Genomic DNA, 18,932 nt, shown 5'->3' with positions numbered 1-18,932 from the left:
TGAGGGACGTCCTTTCCAAATTGGGGTTCGGGGAGGGCATCCGCAATTGGATCCGGCTGCTCTACGCTAACATCGTTAGCGCAGTCTCGATCAACGGGTGGGAATCAGACAGTTTTCCTGTTAGATCTGGAGTCAGGCAGGGCTGCCCGCTCTCTCCTGCCTTGTTCGTGTGCTGTGTGGAGCCCTTCGCCGCCTCCATCAGGAAGGACGTGAGCCTGAAGGGCGTGACTATCCCAGGCAGCGGAGGCCTTCAGGTCAAGACCTCCCTGTACATGGACGATGTCGCCGTCTTCTGCACCGATCGTCGGTCGGTGAGTAGGCTGTTGGACATCTGCGGCCAGTTTGAACTGGCCTCGGGTGCCAAAGTCAATAGGGGTAAGAGCGAGGTCATGTTCTTCGGGAACTGGGACGACCGCTCCTTCATCCCCTTCACCGTCAGGACAGACTACCTGAAGGTGCTGGGTGTTTGGTTTGGTGGAGCTGGGGCATGCACTAAGACTTGGGAGGAGCGTATTGCCAAATTTAAGCAGAAGCTGGGCAGGTGGACGCTCCGGTCCCTCTCCATCGCGGGTAAGAACCTGGTTGTCAGGTGCGAGGGGCTTTCGGTACTGTTGTATGTGGCGCAGGCCTGGCCTATTACCTGGACCTGCGCCGCTGCGGTCACCCGGGCCATCTTCCACTTCATTTGGGGGTCGAGGATGGACCGGGTCCGCAGAGACACCATGTACAAAGACCTGGAAAATGGGGGAAAGGGCGTACCAAACGCCACCCTCGCCCTGACGGCTACCTTTGTGTGTGGCTGCATCAAGCTGTGCGTAGATCCTCAGTATGCAAACACCAAGTGTCACTACTTACTGAGGTTCTACCTGTCCCCGGTGTTGCGAAGGATGGGCCTGACCTCGTTGCCACGGAACGCTCCGAGTAGTTGGACCATTCCGTACCACCTGTCCTTCGTGGAGAAATTTTTGAAAGGTAACACCTTTGACCACAAGGCCGTCAGGCAGTGGTCAGCACGTAGTATCCTCAGGACCCTTCGGGAAAAGGAGAGGGTGGATCCCGTCGTGTGGTTCCCCACGCAGACTGCCAAAGTCGTTTGGCAGAATGCCTCATCGCCAGAACTTTCAAACAAGCACAACGACATTGCTTGGCTGGCGGTGAGAGGGGCTCTGCCAGTGAGATCCTTTATGCATGCCTGGAATCTCTGCACCACTGCACGCTGCCCTCGAGGTGGCTGCGGGGGGGACGAGACTGTTGATCACCTCCTTCTGGAGTGTGCCTATGCGCAGGAGGTCTGGAGGGGGATGCAGTGGTATTTGTCGAGGTTCGTCCCGAGCAGCTCCGTGACGCGGGACTCCGTGCTCTACGGGCTGTTTCCGGGGACGCACACCGAGACCAACATCAACTGCGCCTGGAGGACTATCAATGCGGTGAAAGACACTCTTTGGTCTGCCCGCAACTTGCTGGTCTGCCAGCTGAAAGAACTGACCCCGACCGAGTGTTGCAGACTGGCGCACTCCAAGGTCCAAGGCTACGTGCTGAGGGACGCGCTAAAGCTTGGGGCAGCCGCTGCCAAGGCGCGGTGGGGAAAGACCACCGTATGAGCCCCCTCGTCCAGAAAAGGGAAAAGAATCCTATCTGGTAACTGGGCCCAGCTGGCGCCTTCCCCAACTGGTCAGGGGGCCAACTGGGACTGTGCGGGGTGACGACTGCCGGGGCGGTTTCTTTGCTTTTTTTTTCTCTGTTTTGTTTTTTTTCCTTTCGTTGGTGTACGTACCCCCGGGTAACCCGGAGTGGCTTGCATGACTGGGTAGGTGTATAAATGTTTTATTTTTTGTACATTCTATGAATAAAGTATATTTTTTCAAATAAAAAAAAGGTGATGAAACGTCTGAAAACTAACCTTCCAGCTCAGCGAGCAAACTGCTGATATATTTAATAAGACAGTGCATTACCATATACACTCAAGTAAAAATCAAACTTCTTAGACTATTTTAAGGTTAAATTTATGTGGTTGACTATCACATGGATACCACTTTTGAGGGGCTGAAATTCAAGCCATAGCCCAAAATACTGTATCATTAGCAGAAGCACAATTGATCTCAAAACGAATAAAGAAAAAAAAAGAATTATGGTAACGACTGGATAAAGTCAGTAGGAACAAAAATGAATTAGTAAGCTCTTATTTATACATACAAAAGAACTAAAGTAAGCCTACTTTTCTCATGGCCAGTAGTTTTCACCAATACTGTTTTTTCTCCTTTTTGGTTCACAGTATGATTCTCTGGCATGTCAAGAGTGATAAGCATTTCGTCCATGTTTCTAATGCATGATAACTTGTAGCCTTCCTTCTCCGGTGAATCTGTAAAATCTTACCTTTCAGTTCAGCAGGCAGCTTTTGTGCAATCTTAGTTCTCTACCAAAGCACTAAGTCATGCCTTCTCAAGACCCTTGTGCACCATCCAGCACTTGCCTTAAAATATGGCATTCCATCCTTCTTTGATAACAAAGTGTGAAGCTGGATGAACACAGCAGGCCAAGCAGCATCTCAGGAGCACAAAAACTGATGTTTTGGGCCTAGACCCTTCATCAGAGACCCTTCATCCATCCTTCTTTGATTTGTTTTGTGCATGGATTCAGCTGGCTTTGTGGCTAACACGTTTCCGTTTTGATCATCTTCAAGTACCCACTCAGAAACTTTTTTCTCCAATTGTGGCCACTTGCTAGGTATGTCTCAATTAGCAGACTTTTGTTTTGGTTTTATCTGAAGTTGGTTTGATATCTTTCTCCAGTCCATCACAAATTTCTCCAAAACTAAAAAAATTTTCTTGCTGCTACACAGTTATTTGTCTTCTTTGCTACTTCAATAACTTTCCGTTTAAATGCTGCTTTTTTTTGGCTTTTCTGGAGGGCACTTTTACACAAAATGATAAAGAAATTTGAAAATCTCAACTAGGTGTATGACTGTATTTCATGAGTGCCTGAATCTGACATGATGCATTTTAAACTTTTGCGCCAAATTCTTCCATTTCCCTTCATTTTCTCTTGACAATTGTTCTTTTAATTTTTCAAAGTAAACAACATTTTTTAAAATCAGAAATAAAAGCTTAATCAGAATTTGACTCTCATACAGTCTCACCGATCATTTCCTCATCTTAACATTTATGTACAGGATAATACCTTGACTCACAAATGTGGATCTGTTATCTGTGAAGAACTGCAGTCGGCATTAATACAAAATATATGGAAAATTCCAGAATTTTTGGCCAAAATTAGAGGATCAACATTTACATGAGATTGACTTTTAATTGGGTATATATGATATTTAACTGCTAATCATCAGCTGTTCTAATATAGGCAGCAACCCATAAACACAGCCTTTGGCAAAATGCAATGCAGCAAAACAGCTATTATTGTCACATGCTGTATCTCTCCAGTCCCCAGCAGAAACAATCTGCCCTTTTTGATTTCAAACAAGAAAACTCTCTGACTCTTCAATCTAACAGCAAAGAGAACTCTAGCTGCCTGCTCCAGCAGCTAACTAAAAACCCAACCCACCGAAAGCAAAGCCAAAGTCTTCAGAATTTGTGTGAGCCTGATTCCACCCACTCAATAATTTTTTTGTCTTACTCAAAAAAACACCCAGAAAGAAACCCAAAGCTATTTACAAATTGCCTGCTGGGAGGAGACACCTCAGTACCACTATGACAAAATCGTTCTGCAAAAGAAACTGGACAAAACACATCTCTTAAAGGCACAGTATTGTCACAATATAGAACACAGAACATTACAGCACAGTACAGCCCCTTCGGCCCTCGATGTTGTGCCGACCTGTCATACCGATCTCAAGCCCATCTAACCTACACTATTCCATGTACATCCATATGCTTGTCCAATGACGACTTAAATGTACCTAAAGTTGGCGAATCTACTACCGTTGCAGGCAAAGCGTTCCATTCCCTTACTACTCTCTGAGTAAAGAAACTACCTCTGACATCTGTCCTATATCTTTCACCCCTCAATTTAAAGCTATGCCCCCTCGTGCTTGCCGTCACCATCCTAGGAAAAAGGCTCTCCCTATCTACCCTATCTAACCCTCTGATTATTTTATATGTTTCAATTAAGTCACCTCTCAACCTTCTTCTCTCTAATGAAAACAGCCTCAAGTCCCTCAGCCTTTCCTCGTAAGACCTTCCCTCCATACCAGGCAACATCCTAGTAAATCTCCTCTGCACCCTTTCCAAAGCTTCCACATCCTTCTTATAATGCGGTGACCAGAACTGTACACAATACTCCAAGTGTGGCTGCACCAGAGTTTTGTACAGCTGCAGCATAACCTCTTGGTTCCGGAACTCGATCCCTCTATTAATAAAAGCTAAAAAACTGTATGCCTTCTTAACAGCCCTGTCAACCTGGGTGGCAACTTTCAAGGATCTGTGTACATGGACACCGAGATCTCTCTGCTCTTCTACACTGCTAAGAATCTTACCATTAGCCCTGTACTTTGCCTTCCGGTTACTCCTACCAAAGTGCATCACCTCACACTTGTCTGCATTAAACTCCATTTGCCACCTCTCAGCCCAGCTCTGCAGCTTATCTATGTCTCTCTGCAACCTACAGCATCCTTCATCACTATCCACAACTCCATCGACCTTAGTGTCGTCTGCAAATTTACTAACCCATCCTTCTCAGCCCTCATCCAGGTCATTTATACAAATGACAAACAGCAGTGGACCCAACACCGACCCTTGTGGGTCTCCAGTAACTGGTCTCCAGGATGAACATTTCCCATCAACTACCACCCTCTGTTTTCTTTCAGCAAGCCAATTTCCAATCCAAACTGCAATATCTCCCACAATTCCATTCCTCCGCATTTTGTACAATAGCCTACTGTGGGGAACCTTATCGAACGCCTTGCTGAAATCCATATACAGCACATCAACTGGTTTACTCTCATCTACCTGTTTGGTCACCTTCTCAAAGAACTCAATAAGGTTTGTGAGGCACGACCTTCTCTTCACAAAACCGTGCTGACTATCCCTAATCAATTTATTCTTTTCTAGATGATTATAAATTCTATCCCTTGTAACCTTTTCCAACACTTTACCAACAACTGAGGTAAGGCTCACTGGTCTATAATTACCAGGGTTGTCTCTACTCCCCTTCTTGCACAGGGGAACCACATTTGCTATTCTCCAGTCATCTGGCACTATTCCTGTAGACAATGATGAGTTAAAGATCAATGCCAAAGGCTCGGCAATCTCCTCCCTGGCTTCCCCGAGGCTAAATCCCATCTGGCCCAGGGGACTTACCTGTCTTCACCTTCTGAAGGATTTCTAATACCTCTTCCTTGTGAAACTCAATCCCACCTAGTCTAGTAGCCTGTATCTCAGTATTCTCCTCGACAACATTGTCGTTTTCTAGAGTGAATACTGTTGAAAAATATCATTTAGCGCTTCCCCTATCTCATCTGACTCCACACACACTTCTTAACTGAGACAAGGACAATGAAACTGATAAATGGCTGACAATTTTCATTACTGTGTAGATCACATTCCATACTTTTGGGATGGGACAGAAAATAAATACATTAGATTAGATTCCCTACAGTGTGGAAACAGGCCCTTCGGCCCAACAAGTCCACACCGACCCTTGAAGCATCCCACGCAGACCCATCCCCCTATAACCCACACACCCCTGAACACTACGGGCAATTTAGCATGCCCGATCCACCTAACCTGCACATCTTTGGACTGTGGGAGGAAACCGGAGCACCCGGAGGAATCTCACGCAGACACGGGGAGAATGTGCAAACTCCACACAGACAGTCGCCCAAGGCTGGAATCGAACCCGGGTCCCGGGTGCTGTTAGGCTGCAATGCTAACCACTGATCCATCGTGCCGCCCCCGGATAGGTTTAAACAGCATTCTTCCTATCTCATCAATATATATTCACAGAAGAATTGTCTATTCTAAATTTAAATATTTAGGTAGAATATCTTGATCTTAAGATGACTACGTAGATTTGAGCAAATTATAGCTACCTTTTGGAATATACTAGGTCTATTTGAATTTCTGATGGCAATTAAAGATAAATCGGGTCATCAACCTCAAGCTTTGACTGTACATTTGGACTTGGGTTTGCAGAATGTACCAGCAGCAGTGAGGAAAGGTTTCTCTCCACTTATGTCCATATAGGATGGTACCCTGCATGTAGAGTTTAATTTCACCTACAGAGGGTTCTTCTATTTTGTGCGTTCCAGCAACACAAATTTGCTGTAATGCGATTGATGAAGAGCAGAATGATATTTGTAATATGAGAACTTTGTATCGGCTATAACACAATTCCAACTTTGGTATCACAGGATTGGTTCACAGGCTTTGTCCTGAGCATGTGCTGAAAGAGTCCCCACACTGGCATCAGGGACCTTCATGCTTTCTGTGAGAGGTACTGTACAATTTTGTGTTACCCACAAAATGTGAGGTCAGAGTGGCAAGAGTGATGACAAGTGCTGGTGCTAAAATTGCGGGTGGTGAATGTAAAAGAAAGGCTATAATAGTGGAAGAGAAGTTAGATGTTGTAAAGTGTTTTGAGTGTAATGAGAGAACATGACCTTGCTTGTGCAACACCTCCTTGATCATGACCCCACCCCTGACCACCAAACCATCTACAACCTCATCACCTCAGGTGACCTCCCACCCACAGCCTCCAACCTCATCATTCCCCAACCCCGTACCGCCCGTTTCTATCTCCTTCCCAAAATCCACAATCCTGACTGCCCTGGTCGTCACATTGTCACCACCTACTCCTGCCCCACCGAACTTAACTCCACCTATCTCAACTCCATTTTCTCCCCCTTGGTCCAGGAGATCCCTACCTACATCCATTAACTAGACATGCCCTCCACCTCCTCCAGAACTTCCAATTCTCCGGTCCCCAACACCTCATCTTTACCATGGACGTCCAGTCCCTTTACACCTGTATTCCCCGTACACTTGGCCTAAAGGCCCTCCACTTCTTTCTGTCCCGCAGGCCCGACCAGTTCCCCTCCACTGACACCCTCATCCGCTTAGCCAAATTCGTCCTCACCCTCAACAACTTCTCTTTCAATTCCTCCCACTTCATACAGACAAAAGGGGTGCCCATGGTTACCCGCAAGGGCGCAAGCTATGCCTGCCTCTTTGTAGGTTACGTGGAACAATCCCTCCTCCGTACCTACACTGGCCCTAAACCCCACCTCTTCCTCCGTCATATTGATGACTGTATCAGTGCCACCTTGTGCTCCCAAGAGGAGCTCGAACAGTTCATCCACTTCACCAACACCTTCCATCCCAACCTTAAGTTCACCTGGACCACCTCTAATACCTTTCTCTCCTTCCTGGACCTCTCTGTCTCCATCTCTGGCAACCACCTAGAAACCGATATCCATTTCAAGCCCACCGGCTCCCACAGCTACCTAGAAAAACCCTCCTCCCACCCACCCTCTTGCAAAACTGCCATTCCATATTCCCAATACCTTCGGCTCTGCCACATCTGCTCCGAGGATGAGGCATTCCACTCCCGTACATCTCAGATGTCCTCGTTTTTCAAGGACCCCCCCCTCAGTGGTTGAGAACGCCCACGACCGTGTCTCCCGCAACTCACCCCTCACACCCCCACCCCGCAATAACAACCAAAACAAAATCACCCCCGTCCTCATGTACCACCCCACCAAACTCCGGATCCAATGCATCATCCTCCCACACTTCCGCCATCTGCAATCTGACCCCACCATCAAAGACATTTTTCCATCCCCACCCTTATCTGCCTTCCGGAGGGACCACTCTCTCTGTGACTCCCTTATTCACTCCACACTCCCCTCCAGCCCCACCACACCTGGCAGTCTTCCCTGCAACCGCAGGAAGTGCTACACCTGCCCTACACCTCCTCCCTTACCCCCATCCCAGTCCCCATGAAGGCTTTCCACATCAAGATGTTCATCTGCTAATGTGGTATACTGCATCCACTGTTCCCGTTGTGGCCTCCTCTACATCAGGGAACCAAGTGGAGGCTTGGGGACCGCTTTGCAGAACACCTACACTCGGTTTGCACTAAACAACTGCGCCTCCCAGTCGCGAGCCACTTCAACACGCCCTCCCACTCCTCAGATGACATGTCCATCCTGCAGTGCCAAAACGATGCTACCCGAAGGTTGCAGGAACAGCAACTCACATTCCGCTTAGGAACCCTACAGCCCAATGGTATCAATGTGGACTTCACAAGCTTCAAAATCTCCCCTCCCCCTACCGCATCCCTAAACCAGCCCAGCTCGTCCCTGCCTCCCTAACCTGTTCTTCTTCTCACCTGTCCCCCCCTCCCACCTCGAGCCCCACACCCATCTCCTACCTACTGACCTCATCCTGCCCCCTTGACCTGTCCGTCCTCCCTGGACTGACCTATCTCCTCCCTAACTCCCTGCCTAAACTCACCATTACTGGCTCCATCCCCGCCTCTTTGACCTGTCTGTCTCCTCTCGACCTATCTACTCCTCTATCCATCTTCTATCCGCCTCCCCCTCTCTCCCTATTTATTTCAGAAATCCATTCCCACCCCCATTTCTGAAGAAAGGTCTAGGCCCGAAACATCAGCCTTCCTGCTCCTCTGATGCTGCTGGGCCTGCTGTGTTCATCCAGCTCTACACATTGTTATCTCAGCTTTCCACTTCTGTTTTGTCTTCTGTCATGAGGGAAATTCAGAAGCAGTTGCAATGATTAAAGATCAACGATTAGAACGCAGAATGCAGCAGGGTAACAGTTCGTGAAGTTAAGATCTTATTTGGCACTTTATGAATTGCTTCTTCATGAATGAAGAAAAAGGGCAAAACAGCCAAAAGTGGATGTCTTTACTTAAGATAATTGCCAAGAAACAGTCTGATGACAACGAACCACAGCCATCCACTTCTGGATTAATAATTTTTGGCCCCAACCATTCAAACAAAACTGTACCTGAAGGTCGTGGTGCTGACGATGATGATAACCCATCAGCCTCTGCATTAACAACAGAGCCACCTCAGAACCTCCTCCTCCAACAAGTCACCTTGACATTTTTTTCAAGGTAAGGTGATAAATTTATTGTTATTCCATTATTACATGCAAATTAAACATTTGTTCAAACTGTGCTATTTTTTGTGTTATGCTTTTGAGTGATTTTTGAGTCTTTTTTTTGTTGGTCTGCGCCAACTCCCTTTTCCCATAGGCCCCGTTATTCCAATTGTGTGATTTTCTGTAATGTAAAATTTCACAGGAATGCATCTATCGCTTTGTAGCAGAACCTCCTGTATATTCTTACAAGGAGACAGAAAACATTTTATATGTTTCAGTTTCCAAGCAGTATTTCCAGAAAAAGACATCATCTTCAACTTTAAACTGCCTAGCCGAAGACCAAAGGCCTTAGATAGCTACTGCCAGACCAGAAAGCCAAATATAACCAATGAGCTCTAATGAATCATAATGTGGCTGAAGCCAACCTCTTACTCTATAATTTGTATTTTTTGTATGTTTGGTTTGAGTATCAGTGCACAAGTTGTGAAGTATTTTCACATTTTTCATATTTTTACCTGGGTGGGTTTTACCATAATCAAATTAAAGTCTTGTTTAATTAAAAAAATAACCTGCCTAGCTACTCGATTTTTGTCTTCACACAAACAAGAACACAGCTAATTAGCAACACATCCTTTTTAAATTCAAAACCTCGATTATAATCAAACGAGAAGCAGGGAAAAGAAAAGAAATAATCCACCCCTCATGTCATAAGAAGATAGGTATTAATTAAAACCCTTCCATACCTTTCCTGAAAGGCATTTCGACTTCCTGCTACAACTTCTGTTCACATCCTTCAGATCTGGAAAATGAAGCAGATTTTGTTTTCCATAATCTTTAAAGGTCAAGTGCAAACTTAACTGAAAATTAAATGATTGAACAGAATTACTGAAGGTATTCAAATTCATTCCAAAATAATAATTTGATTACTCACCTACATTATTTATTGAGTAACGTAACTTATTGTAGACTATCACTACTCCATTGAAGTTACATATCCAAAGACTACATATATTATGAAAGTATACAACATAAATAATCACATGCAAAAAAGAATAATTCATTGCTTGGTTTGTTGAATGAAATGATCAGACTTACAAACTATATTCACGAGACCAGCTAATCTCCAGTGAAGCTAATTCTTAAAAAAAGCCCAAAAATTGAAATAAAATAGAAGATGTAGAAATACTCATTTGATCAATTATTATTTACACAGAGAACAGAACTGGTTTGCTTGTTCCTCAAAATGCAGATAAGGTTGGAGAATATTTTCAGGGTGTTCTAATTTTGTTTTATATGGATGTGAGTTTGCTCGCTGAGCTGGAAGGTTCGTTTTCAGACGTTTCATCAACTTTTTTTTATTTGAAAAAATATACTTTATTCACAAGATGTACAAAAAATAAAACATTTATACACCTACCCAGTCATGCAAGCTGGTCCGGGTTACCCAGGGGGTACGTACACCAACGAAAGGAAAAAAACAAACAAAGAAGAAAAAAAAAGCAAAGATAATACCCCGGCAGTTGTCACCCCGCACAGTCCCAGTTGGCCCCCTGACCAGTTGGGGAAGGCGCCAGCTGGGCCCAGTTACCGGATAGGGCCCTTTTTTCTATTCTGGACGAGGGGTTTCATATCGTGGTCTTTCCCCACCGCGCCTTGGCGGCGGCTGCCCCAAGCTTTAGCGCGTCGCTCAGCACGTGGTCCTGGACCTTAGAGTGCGCCAGTCTGCAACACTCGGTCAGGGTCAGTTCTTTCAGCTGGCAGACCAGCAAGCTGCGGGCAGACCAAAGAGCGTCTTTCACCGCATTGATGGTCCTCCAGGCGCAGTTGATGTTGGTCTCGGTGTGCATCCCGGGAAACAGCCCGAAGAGCACGGAGTCCCGCATCACGGAGCTGCTCGGGATGAACCTCGACAAATACCACTCCATCCCCCTCCAAACCTCCTGCGCATAGGCAGACTCCGGAAGGAGGTGATCGACAGTCTCATCCACCCCGCAGCCACCTTGTGGGCAGCGTGCGGTGGTGCAGAGATTCCGGGCATGCATAAAGGATCTCACTGGCAGAGCCCCTCTCACCGCCAGCCAAGCAATGTCCTTGTGCTTGTTTGAAAGTTCTGGCGATGAGGCATTCTGCCAAACGACTTTGGCAGTCTGCGTGGGGAACCACACGACGGGATCCACCCTCTCCTCTTCCCAAAGGGTCTCGAAGATACTATGTGCTGACCACTGCCTGACGGCCTTGTGGTCAAAGGTGTTTCCTTTCAAAAATTTCTCCACGAAGGACAGTTGAGATGGAAAGGTCCAACTACTCGGAGCGTTCCGCGGCAACGAGGCCAAGCCCATCCTTCACAACACCGGGGACAGGTAGAACCTTGTAAGTAGTGACACTTGATGTTTGCGTAGTGAGGATCTACGCACAGCTTGATGCAGCCGCACACAAAGGTAGCCGTCAGGGCGAGGGTGGCGTTCGGTACGCCCTTTCCCCCATTTTCCAGGTCTGTGTACATGGTGTCTCTGCGGACCCGATCCATCCTCGACCCCCAAATGATGTGGAAGATGGTCCGGGTGACCGCAGCGGCGCAGGTCCAGGGAATAGGCCAGGCCTGCGCCACATACAAGTGTACCGAAAGCCCCTCGCACCTGACAACCAGGTTCTTACCCATGATGGAGGGGGACCGGAGCGTCCACCTGCCCAGCTTCTGCTGCAATTTGGTGATACGCTCCTCCCAAGTCTGAGTGCACGCCCCAGCTCCACCAAACCAAACACCCAGCACCTTCAGGTAGTCTGTCCTGACGGTGAAGGGGATGAAGGAGCAGTCATCCCAGTTCCCGAAGAACATGACCTCGCTCTTACCCCTATTGACTTTGGCACCCGAGGCCAGTTCAAACTGGCCGCAGATGTCCAACAGTTTACTCACCGACCGACGATCGGTGCATAAGATGGCAATGTCGTCCATGTACAGGGAGGTCTTGACCTGAAGGCCTCCGCTGCCTGGGATAGTCACGCACCTCAGGCTCATGCCCTTCCTGATGGATGCGGCGAAGGGCTCCACACTGCACACGAACAAGGCAGGAGAGAGCGGGCAGCACTGCCTGACTCCAGATCTGACGGGAAAACTGTCCGATTCCCACCTGTTGATCGAGCCTGCACTAATGATGTTGGTGTAGAGCAGCTGGATCCAATTGCGGATGCCCTCCTGGAACCCCAATTTGGAGAGGACGTCCCTCATGCAAGCATGAGAGACCCTGTCGAAGGCCTTCTCCTGGTCCAGTCTGACGAGGCAGGTGTCCACCCGCCTGTCCTGTACGTAGGCGATCGTATCCCTGATGAGCGTGAAGCTCTCAGCGATCTTCCTGCCCGGCACAGCACAGGTTTGGTCAGGGTGAATCACCGACTCCAGGACAGACCTGACCTGGTTGGCTATGACTTTGGCCAGGATTTTGTAGTCCACGTTCAATAGTGAAATGGGACACCAATTCTTAATTTCTTCCCTCTCCCCCTTCCTCTTGTAAATAAGGGTCATGATGCCCTTCCTCAAGGACTTGCACATTTCCCCTGCCCAAAACGCACTATCGTACACCTCCAGCAGGTCCTGGCTGACCAGGTCCCACAGAGCGGAATAAAGCTTGACCGGTAAGCCGTCGCTCCCGGGAGTCCTATTCCTCTCCAACGACTTGAGGGCTCTGGTCAGCTCGCCCAGGGATATCAGCTGGTCCAGCCACTCCCTTGTGCTGTCGTCTAAGACCTCCGTGATAGACGACAGGAACGACTTGGAGGCCGTGCTGTCCGTGGGCTTCGGTGTCGTACAGTCCGGCATAGAAGGATCTGCTGATCCTCAAAATGTCGGGCCGAGACGACGTCACCGAGCCGTCATCCTCCTTCAGCCAGCTAAGCACAGAGCTCTCTTTGTGCACCTTCTGAAAGAAGAAACGTGAGCACGTCTCGTCCTGCTCCACGGAGCGGACCCTGGACCGGAAGATTATCCTGGAGACCTCCGCGGCGAAGAGCGAGGCTTGCTGGCCCCTCGCCACACGGAGGTCCTCCGTGACATCGACCCTCATCAACTGCAGAAGGAGCAGGTTCTGCACCCTTTTCTGGAGTCGCGACAGCTTTCCCCGCCTCTCTCTCGCCTTCCGAACACCCTTGAGGATAAAGAACCTCCTTCACCGTCTCCCACCAGTCACCCGGAGACTCAAAGAGGGGTTTCACTGTTCTGGTACTGCAGTCACTGCCCACAATGGGGGTACGAGTTGCGAGCATTAATGTGTGCAGCGTCAAGTCCACCGCAAGATGAGTGTCCACGTTGGCCTACCAGACCACCGTCAGGGCGGACCTCCTGTTTCTGCAGGAGTGCAGGATAGCGCACCTCAGCAGGTACGGGAAATGGTCCGGCGCCTGGACCTGTGGGCCTTCGATCTGGTCGGGGGGGTAACGACTGTCGTTCCTCGGGCCTGGCTATTCTGCTGCGAGGGCGCAACTTCACCACCTCTCAAGTTCAGGAGGTGGTGGGGGGGGCGCCTCCTAGTGGCTGACGTCACCTACAGGAACGCTCCCCTGAGGCTGATCAATGTGTACACCCCAGCGGTATGGAGTGAGCGGTTGGCTGTCCTGCAGCAGCTTCCACCCCTGTTGGCTACGTCCAGGCTGGTCATCCTACGCGGAGACTTCAACTGCATCATCGATGCAGATGGAAATCCGGCGTGGGGACAGCGGGTGGGGGGAGTCAACTGGACGTCATGTCCAGATTCCTGATGGGCACGGTGAAGGACGCCAAGCTGCTCGACGTCTTCAGCACCCCTGCAGACGGAGCGTAGCAGAGGTACACCTGGTCGCGGCCAGACGGGTCTATTCGTTCAAGGATAGACTTCCTGTTTGTGTCACGGGCGTTCTCGGTCAGGTCCACTGGCGTCGAGCCGGTGTTCTTCTCTGACCACTGCCTCCTGCTGGCCAACTGTCACTTACAGGACGACCAGACGGCCGGCAAGGGGACGTGGAAGCTCAACACGACTCTGTTGACCCCAGAGAACATCGAGGAGCTTAAGAGGGAGTACTCCGGTTGGAGAACAGTGAAACCCCTCTTTGAGTCTCCGGGTGACTGGTGGGAGACGGTGAAGGAGAACATCAAGAGGTTCTTTGTCCTCAAGGGTGTTTGGAAGGCAATAGAGAGGCGGGCAAAGCTGTCGCGACTCCAGAAAAGGGTGCAGAACCTGCTCCTTCTGCAGTTGATGAGGGTCGATGTCACGGAGGACCTCTGTGAGGCGAGGGGCCAGCAAGCCTCGCTCTTCGCCGCGGAGGCCTCCAGGATAATCTTCCGGTCCAGGGTTCGCTCCGTGGAGCAGGATGAGACGTGCTCACGTTTCTTCTTTCAGAAGGTGCACAAAGAGAGCTCTGTGCTTAGCTGGCTGAAGGAGGATGACGGCTCGGTGACGTCGTCTCGGCCCGACATTTTGAGGATCAGCAGATCCTTCTATGCTGGACTGTACGACACCGAAGCCCACGGACAGCACGGCCTCCGAGTCGTTCCTGTTGTCTATCACGGAGGTCTTAGACGACGGCACGAGGGAGTGGCTGGACCAGCCGATATCCCTGGGCGAGGTGACCAGAGCCTTCAAGTCCGTGGAGAGGAATAGGACCCCCGGGAGCGACGGCCTACCGGTCGAGCTGTATTCCGCTCTGTGGGACCTGGTCAGCCAGGACCTGCTGGAGGTGTACGATAGCGCGCTTCGGGCAGGGGAAATGTGCAAGTCCATCAGGAAGGGCATCATCACCCTCATTTACAAGAGGAAGAGGGAGAGGGAAGAAATTAAGAATTGGCGTCCCATTTCACTATTGAACGTGGACTACAAAATCCTGGCCAAGGTCATAGCCAACCAGGTCAGGTCTGTCCTGGAGTCGGTGATTCACCCTGACCAAACCTGTGCTGTGCCGGGCAGGAAGATTGCTGAGAGCCTCGCGCTCATCAGGGATACGATCGCCTACGTACAGGACAGGCGGGTGGGCACCTGCCTCGTCAGACTGGACCAGGAGAAGGCCTTCGACAGGGTCTCTCATGCTTACATGAGGGACGTCCTTTCCAAACTGGGGTTCGGGGAGGGCATCCGCAATTGGATCCGGCTGCTCTACACCAACATCGTTAGCGCAATCTCAATCAACAGGTGGGAATCGGACAGTTTTCCTGTCAGATCTGGAGTCAGGCAGGGCTGCCCGCTCTCTCCTGCCTTGTTTGTGTTCAGTGTGGAGCCCTTCGCCACATCCATCGGGAAGGATATGAGCCTGAAGGGCGTGACTATCCCAGGCATCGGAGGCCTTCAGGTCAAGACCTCCCTGTACATGGACGATGTTGCCGTCTTCCGCACCGATTGTCGGTCGGTGAGTACACTGTTGGACATCTGCGGCCAGTTTGAACTGGCCTCGGGTGCCAAAGTCAATAGGGGTAAGAGCGAGGTCATGTTCTTTGGGAACTGGGACGACTGCTCCTTCATCCCCTTCACCGTCAGGACAGAGTACCTGAGGAGAGTATCACCAAATTGCAGCAGAAGCTGGGCAGGTGGACGCTCCGGTCCCTCTCCATCATGGGTAAGAACGTGGTTGTCAGGTGCGAGGGGCTTTCGGTACACTTGTATGTGGCGCAGGCCTGGCCTATTCCCTGGACCTGCGTCGCTGCGGTCACCCGGGCCATCTTCCACTTCATTTGGGGGTCGAGGATGGACCGGGTCCGCGGGGACACCATGTACAAAGACCTGGAAAATGGGGGAAAGGGCGTACCAAACGCCACCCTTGCCCTGACGGTTACCTTTGTGTGCGGCTGCATCAAGCTGTGCGTAGATCCTCACTACGCAAACACCAAGTGTCACTACTTACTGAGGTTCTACCTGTCCCCAGTGTTGTGAAGGATGGGCTTGGCCTCGTTGCCGCGGAACGCTCCGAGTAGTTGGACCGTTCCATACTACCTGTCCTTTGTGGAGAAATTTTTGAAAGGAGACATCTTTGACCACAAGGCCGTCAGGCAGTGGTCAGCATGTAGTATCTTCGAAACCCTTTGGGACAAGGAGAGGGTGGATCCCGTCGTGTGGTTCCCCACGCAGACTGCCAAAGTCGTTTGGCAGAATGCCTCATCGCCAGAACTTTCAAACAAGCACAAGAACATTGCTTGGCTGGCGGTGAGAGGGGCTCTGCCAGTGAGATCCTTTATGCATGCCCGGAATCTCTGCGCCACCGCACACTGCCCTCGAGGTGGCTGCGGGGGGGACGAGACTGTTGATCACCTCCTTCTGGAGTGTGCCTATGCGCAGTAGGTCTGGAGGGGGATGCAGTGGTATTTGTCGAGGTTCGTCCCGAGCAGCTCCGTGACGCGGGACTCCGTGCTCTAAGGGCTGTTTCCCGGGACGCACACTGAGACCAACATCAACTACGCCTGGAGGACCATCAATGCGGTGAAAGACGCTCTTTGGTCTGCCCGCAACTTGCTGGTCTGCCAGCTGAAAGAACTGACCCCGACCGAATGTTGCAGACTGGTGCACTCCAAGGTCCAGGACTACGTGCTGAGGGACGCGCTGAAGCTTGGGGCAGCCACCGCCAGGGCGCGGTGGGGAAAGACCACGGTATGAAACCCCTCGTCCAGAATAGAAAAAAGGGCCCTATCTGGTAACTGGGCCCAGCTGGCGCCTTCCCCAACTGGTCAGGGTGCCAACTGGGATTGTGCGGGGTGACGACTGCCGGGGTATTTTCTTTGCTTTGTTTTTTTTTCTTCTTTGTTTGTTTTTTTTCCTTTAGTTGGTGTACGTACCCCCGGGTAACCCGGAGCGGCCTACATGACTGGGTAGGTGTATAAATGTTTTATTTTTTGTACATCTTATGAATAAAGTATATATTTTTTCAAATAGAAAACAAGGTGATGAAACATCTGAAAACGAACCTTCCCGCTCCGGGAGCAAACTCACATCCAGAACCTCAACCTGAGATACAAATCTTCTCAAAATTTGTTGTATATTTTTAGTGCTTGGAAAGCTTTTTTTCAGAAAATTTAAAATGTATTTTTATTTTTGAATGTTTTAAATCAGTGCTCATTGCGTCTTGCTTGTACTATCTTATGGTGTCTGTAATCTACATAGTTATGTTACGACATGAATCATTCCCATTCAATATTGACTCCATATGAGCTTTCCTGCAGACTGGATATGATTCAATGCACAATTAGGCAATAAAACACAAAGTTCCTTGAAACCAGTTTGAATCCTGGCTAACAAAGTGTATAGCGTTCTCGACCACTGTTGGGGGGAAGTTGCGGTCATTGAAGAACGAGGACATCTGGAGGACATGTGCAGGAGTGGAATGCCTCATCCTGGATTTCACCAGCTTCAAAATCTCCCCTCTCCCCACTGCATCCCAAAACCAGCCCACCTCGCCCTTGCCTGCCTAGCCGGTTCTTCCTCTCACCTATCCTCTTCTCCCACCTCAAGCCACACCTCCATTTCCTACCTACTAACCTCATCCTGTCCCCCTTGGCCTGTCTGTCCTGCCCGGACTGACCTGTCCCCTCCCTACCTCCCCACCTATACTCTCCTCTCCTCCTATCTTCCCCTCTATCCACCTTCAGTCCGCCTCCCCCTCTTTCCCTATTTATTTCAGAATCCTCTCCCCATTCCCCTCTTCTGATGAAGGGTCTAGGCCCGTAACGTCAGCTTTTGTGCTCCTAATTTGCTGCTTGGCCTGCTGTGTTCATCCAGCCCCACACTGTGTTATACTGTTAAGAATGTTGACTGCCCACATTTAGACAACACATCATTAACAGAGTAAACTATAAAAAATAGGTAAAGGACAGAAAAGGAGTGGACAAAAAACAAGGGACAGCGAAAGAGACACACAGAGAAAACGAGCGCCACGTGAGTGCAAATTGAAAAGCATGTGCCTTAGAAGTGAAGAAAATTTCAACCTCAGTCTGAACATCATCTCCATTGTGATATATAGCACTCCTAACATGATAAAATGGATTCAGAACAAACTTAGAGCTCAAAATTGAGCACCATAATTCACAGTTATGACTGGCGGTATGAGCAGATTTACATTTAACACAATCTCAAGATTGAACATGTTCCTCAATCTGCCTACCAAGCTAGATTCAATGAGGAGGTGCAGGCCAGAACACAAAAGCAAAATAGTACAGATGCTTGATGCATGTTAACTCAACACATCTGAATTCTTAGTTGTGTCTCTTTCCACAATCCAGTCTAAGTGTTAAATATTTTTTGTGTGTTTTTGGGCAGGCGATAGCATGCTAGGAGCAGTATTATGCATATTTAAAAAATGTATCAGAGATAATGGGAACTGCAGATGCTGGAGAATCCGAGATAATAAAGTCTGGAGCTGGATGAACACAGCAAGCCAAGCAGCATCTTAGGAGCACAAAAGCTGATGTTTCGGACCTGGACCCTTCATCAGAAAAGGGGGAAGGGGGAGAGGGTTCTGAAATAAATAGGGAGAGAGGGAGAGGCAGATTGAAGATGGACAAAGGAGAAGATAGGTGGAGAGGAGACAGACAAGTTAAAGGGGTGGGGATGGAGCCAGTCGAGGTGAGTATAGGTGGGGAGGTAGGGAGGGGATAGGTCAGTCCAGGGAGGACGGACAGGTCAAGGGGTGGGATGAGGTTAGTAGGTAGGGAATGGAGGTGCAGCTTGATGACAGAGGAGGGGATAGGTGACAGAAAAAACAGGTTAGAGAGGCGGGGACTCCCCTCCCCCCACTGCATCCCAAAACCAGCCCAGCTCGTCCCCACCTCCCTAACCCTTTCTTCCTCTCACCTATCCCCATCTCCCTCCTGTAGCCGCACCTCCACTCCCTACCTACTAACCTCATCCCGCC

At 49.4% G+C, this 18,932-nt stretch overlaps 1 protein-coding gene across 1 annotated transcript in view; it reads right to left on the bottom strand.

Moving 5' to 3' along the window:
- The window catches only part of glt8d1 (glycosyltransferase 8 domain containing 1), a 43,363-nt gene that overhangs the window by 16,505 nt on the left and 7,926 nt on the right, over positions 1-18,932 (bottom strand). Inside the window, exon 2 of the mRNA XM_059649819.1 lies at positions 9,821-9,876. Coding sequence (XP_059505802.1) covers positions 9,821-9,836 — 16 coding nt within the window. The 5' untranslated portion in view covers positions 9,837-9,876. The remainder of the gene's footprint in view (positions 1-9,820; positions 9,877-18,932) is intronic.

Source organism: Stegostoma tigrinum, chromosome 11 (assembly GCF_030684315.1).
Source record: "Stegostoma tigrinum isolate sSteTig4 chromosome 11, sSteTig4.hap1, whole genome shotgun sequence".
In the NCBI taxonomy this organism is placed as follows: Eukaryota; Metazoa; Chordata; class Chondrichthyes; order Orectolobiformes; family Stegostomatidae; genus Stegostoma; species Stegostoma tigrinum.
Note: the sequence above shows the minus strand (reverse complement) of the source record. Positions and strands in the feature narration are given on the sequence as shown.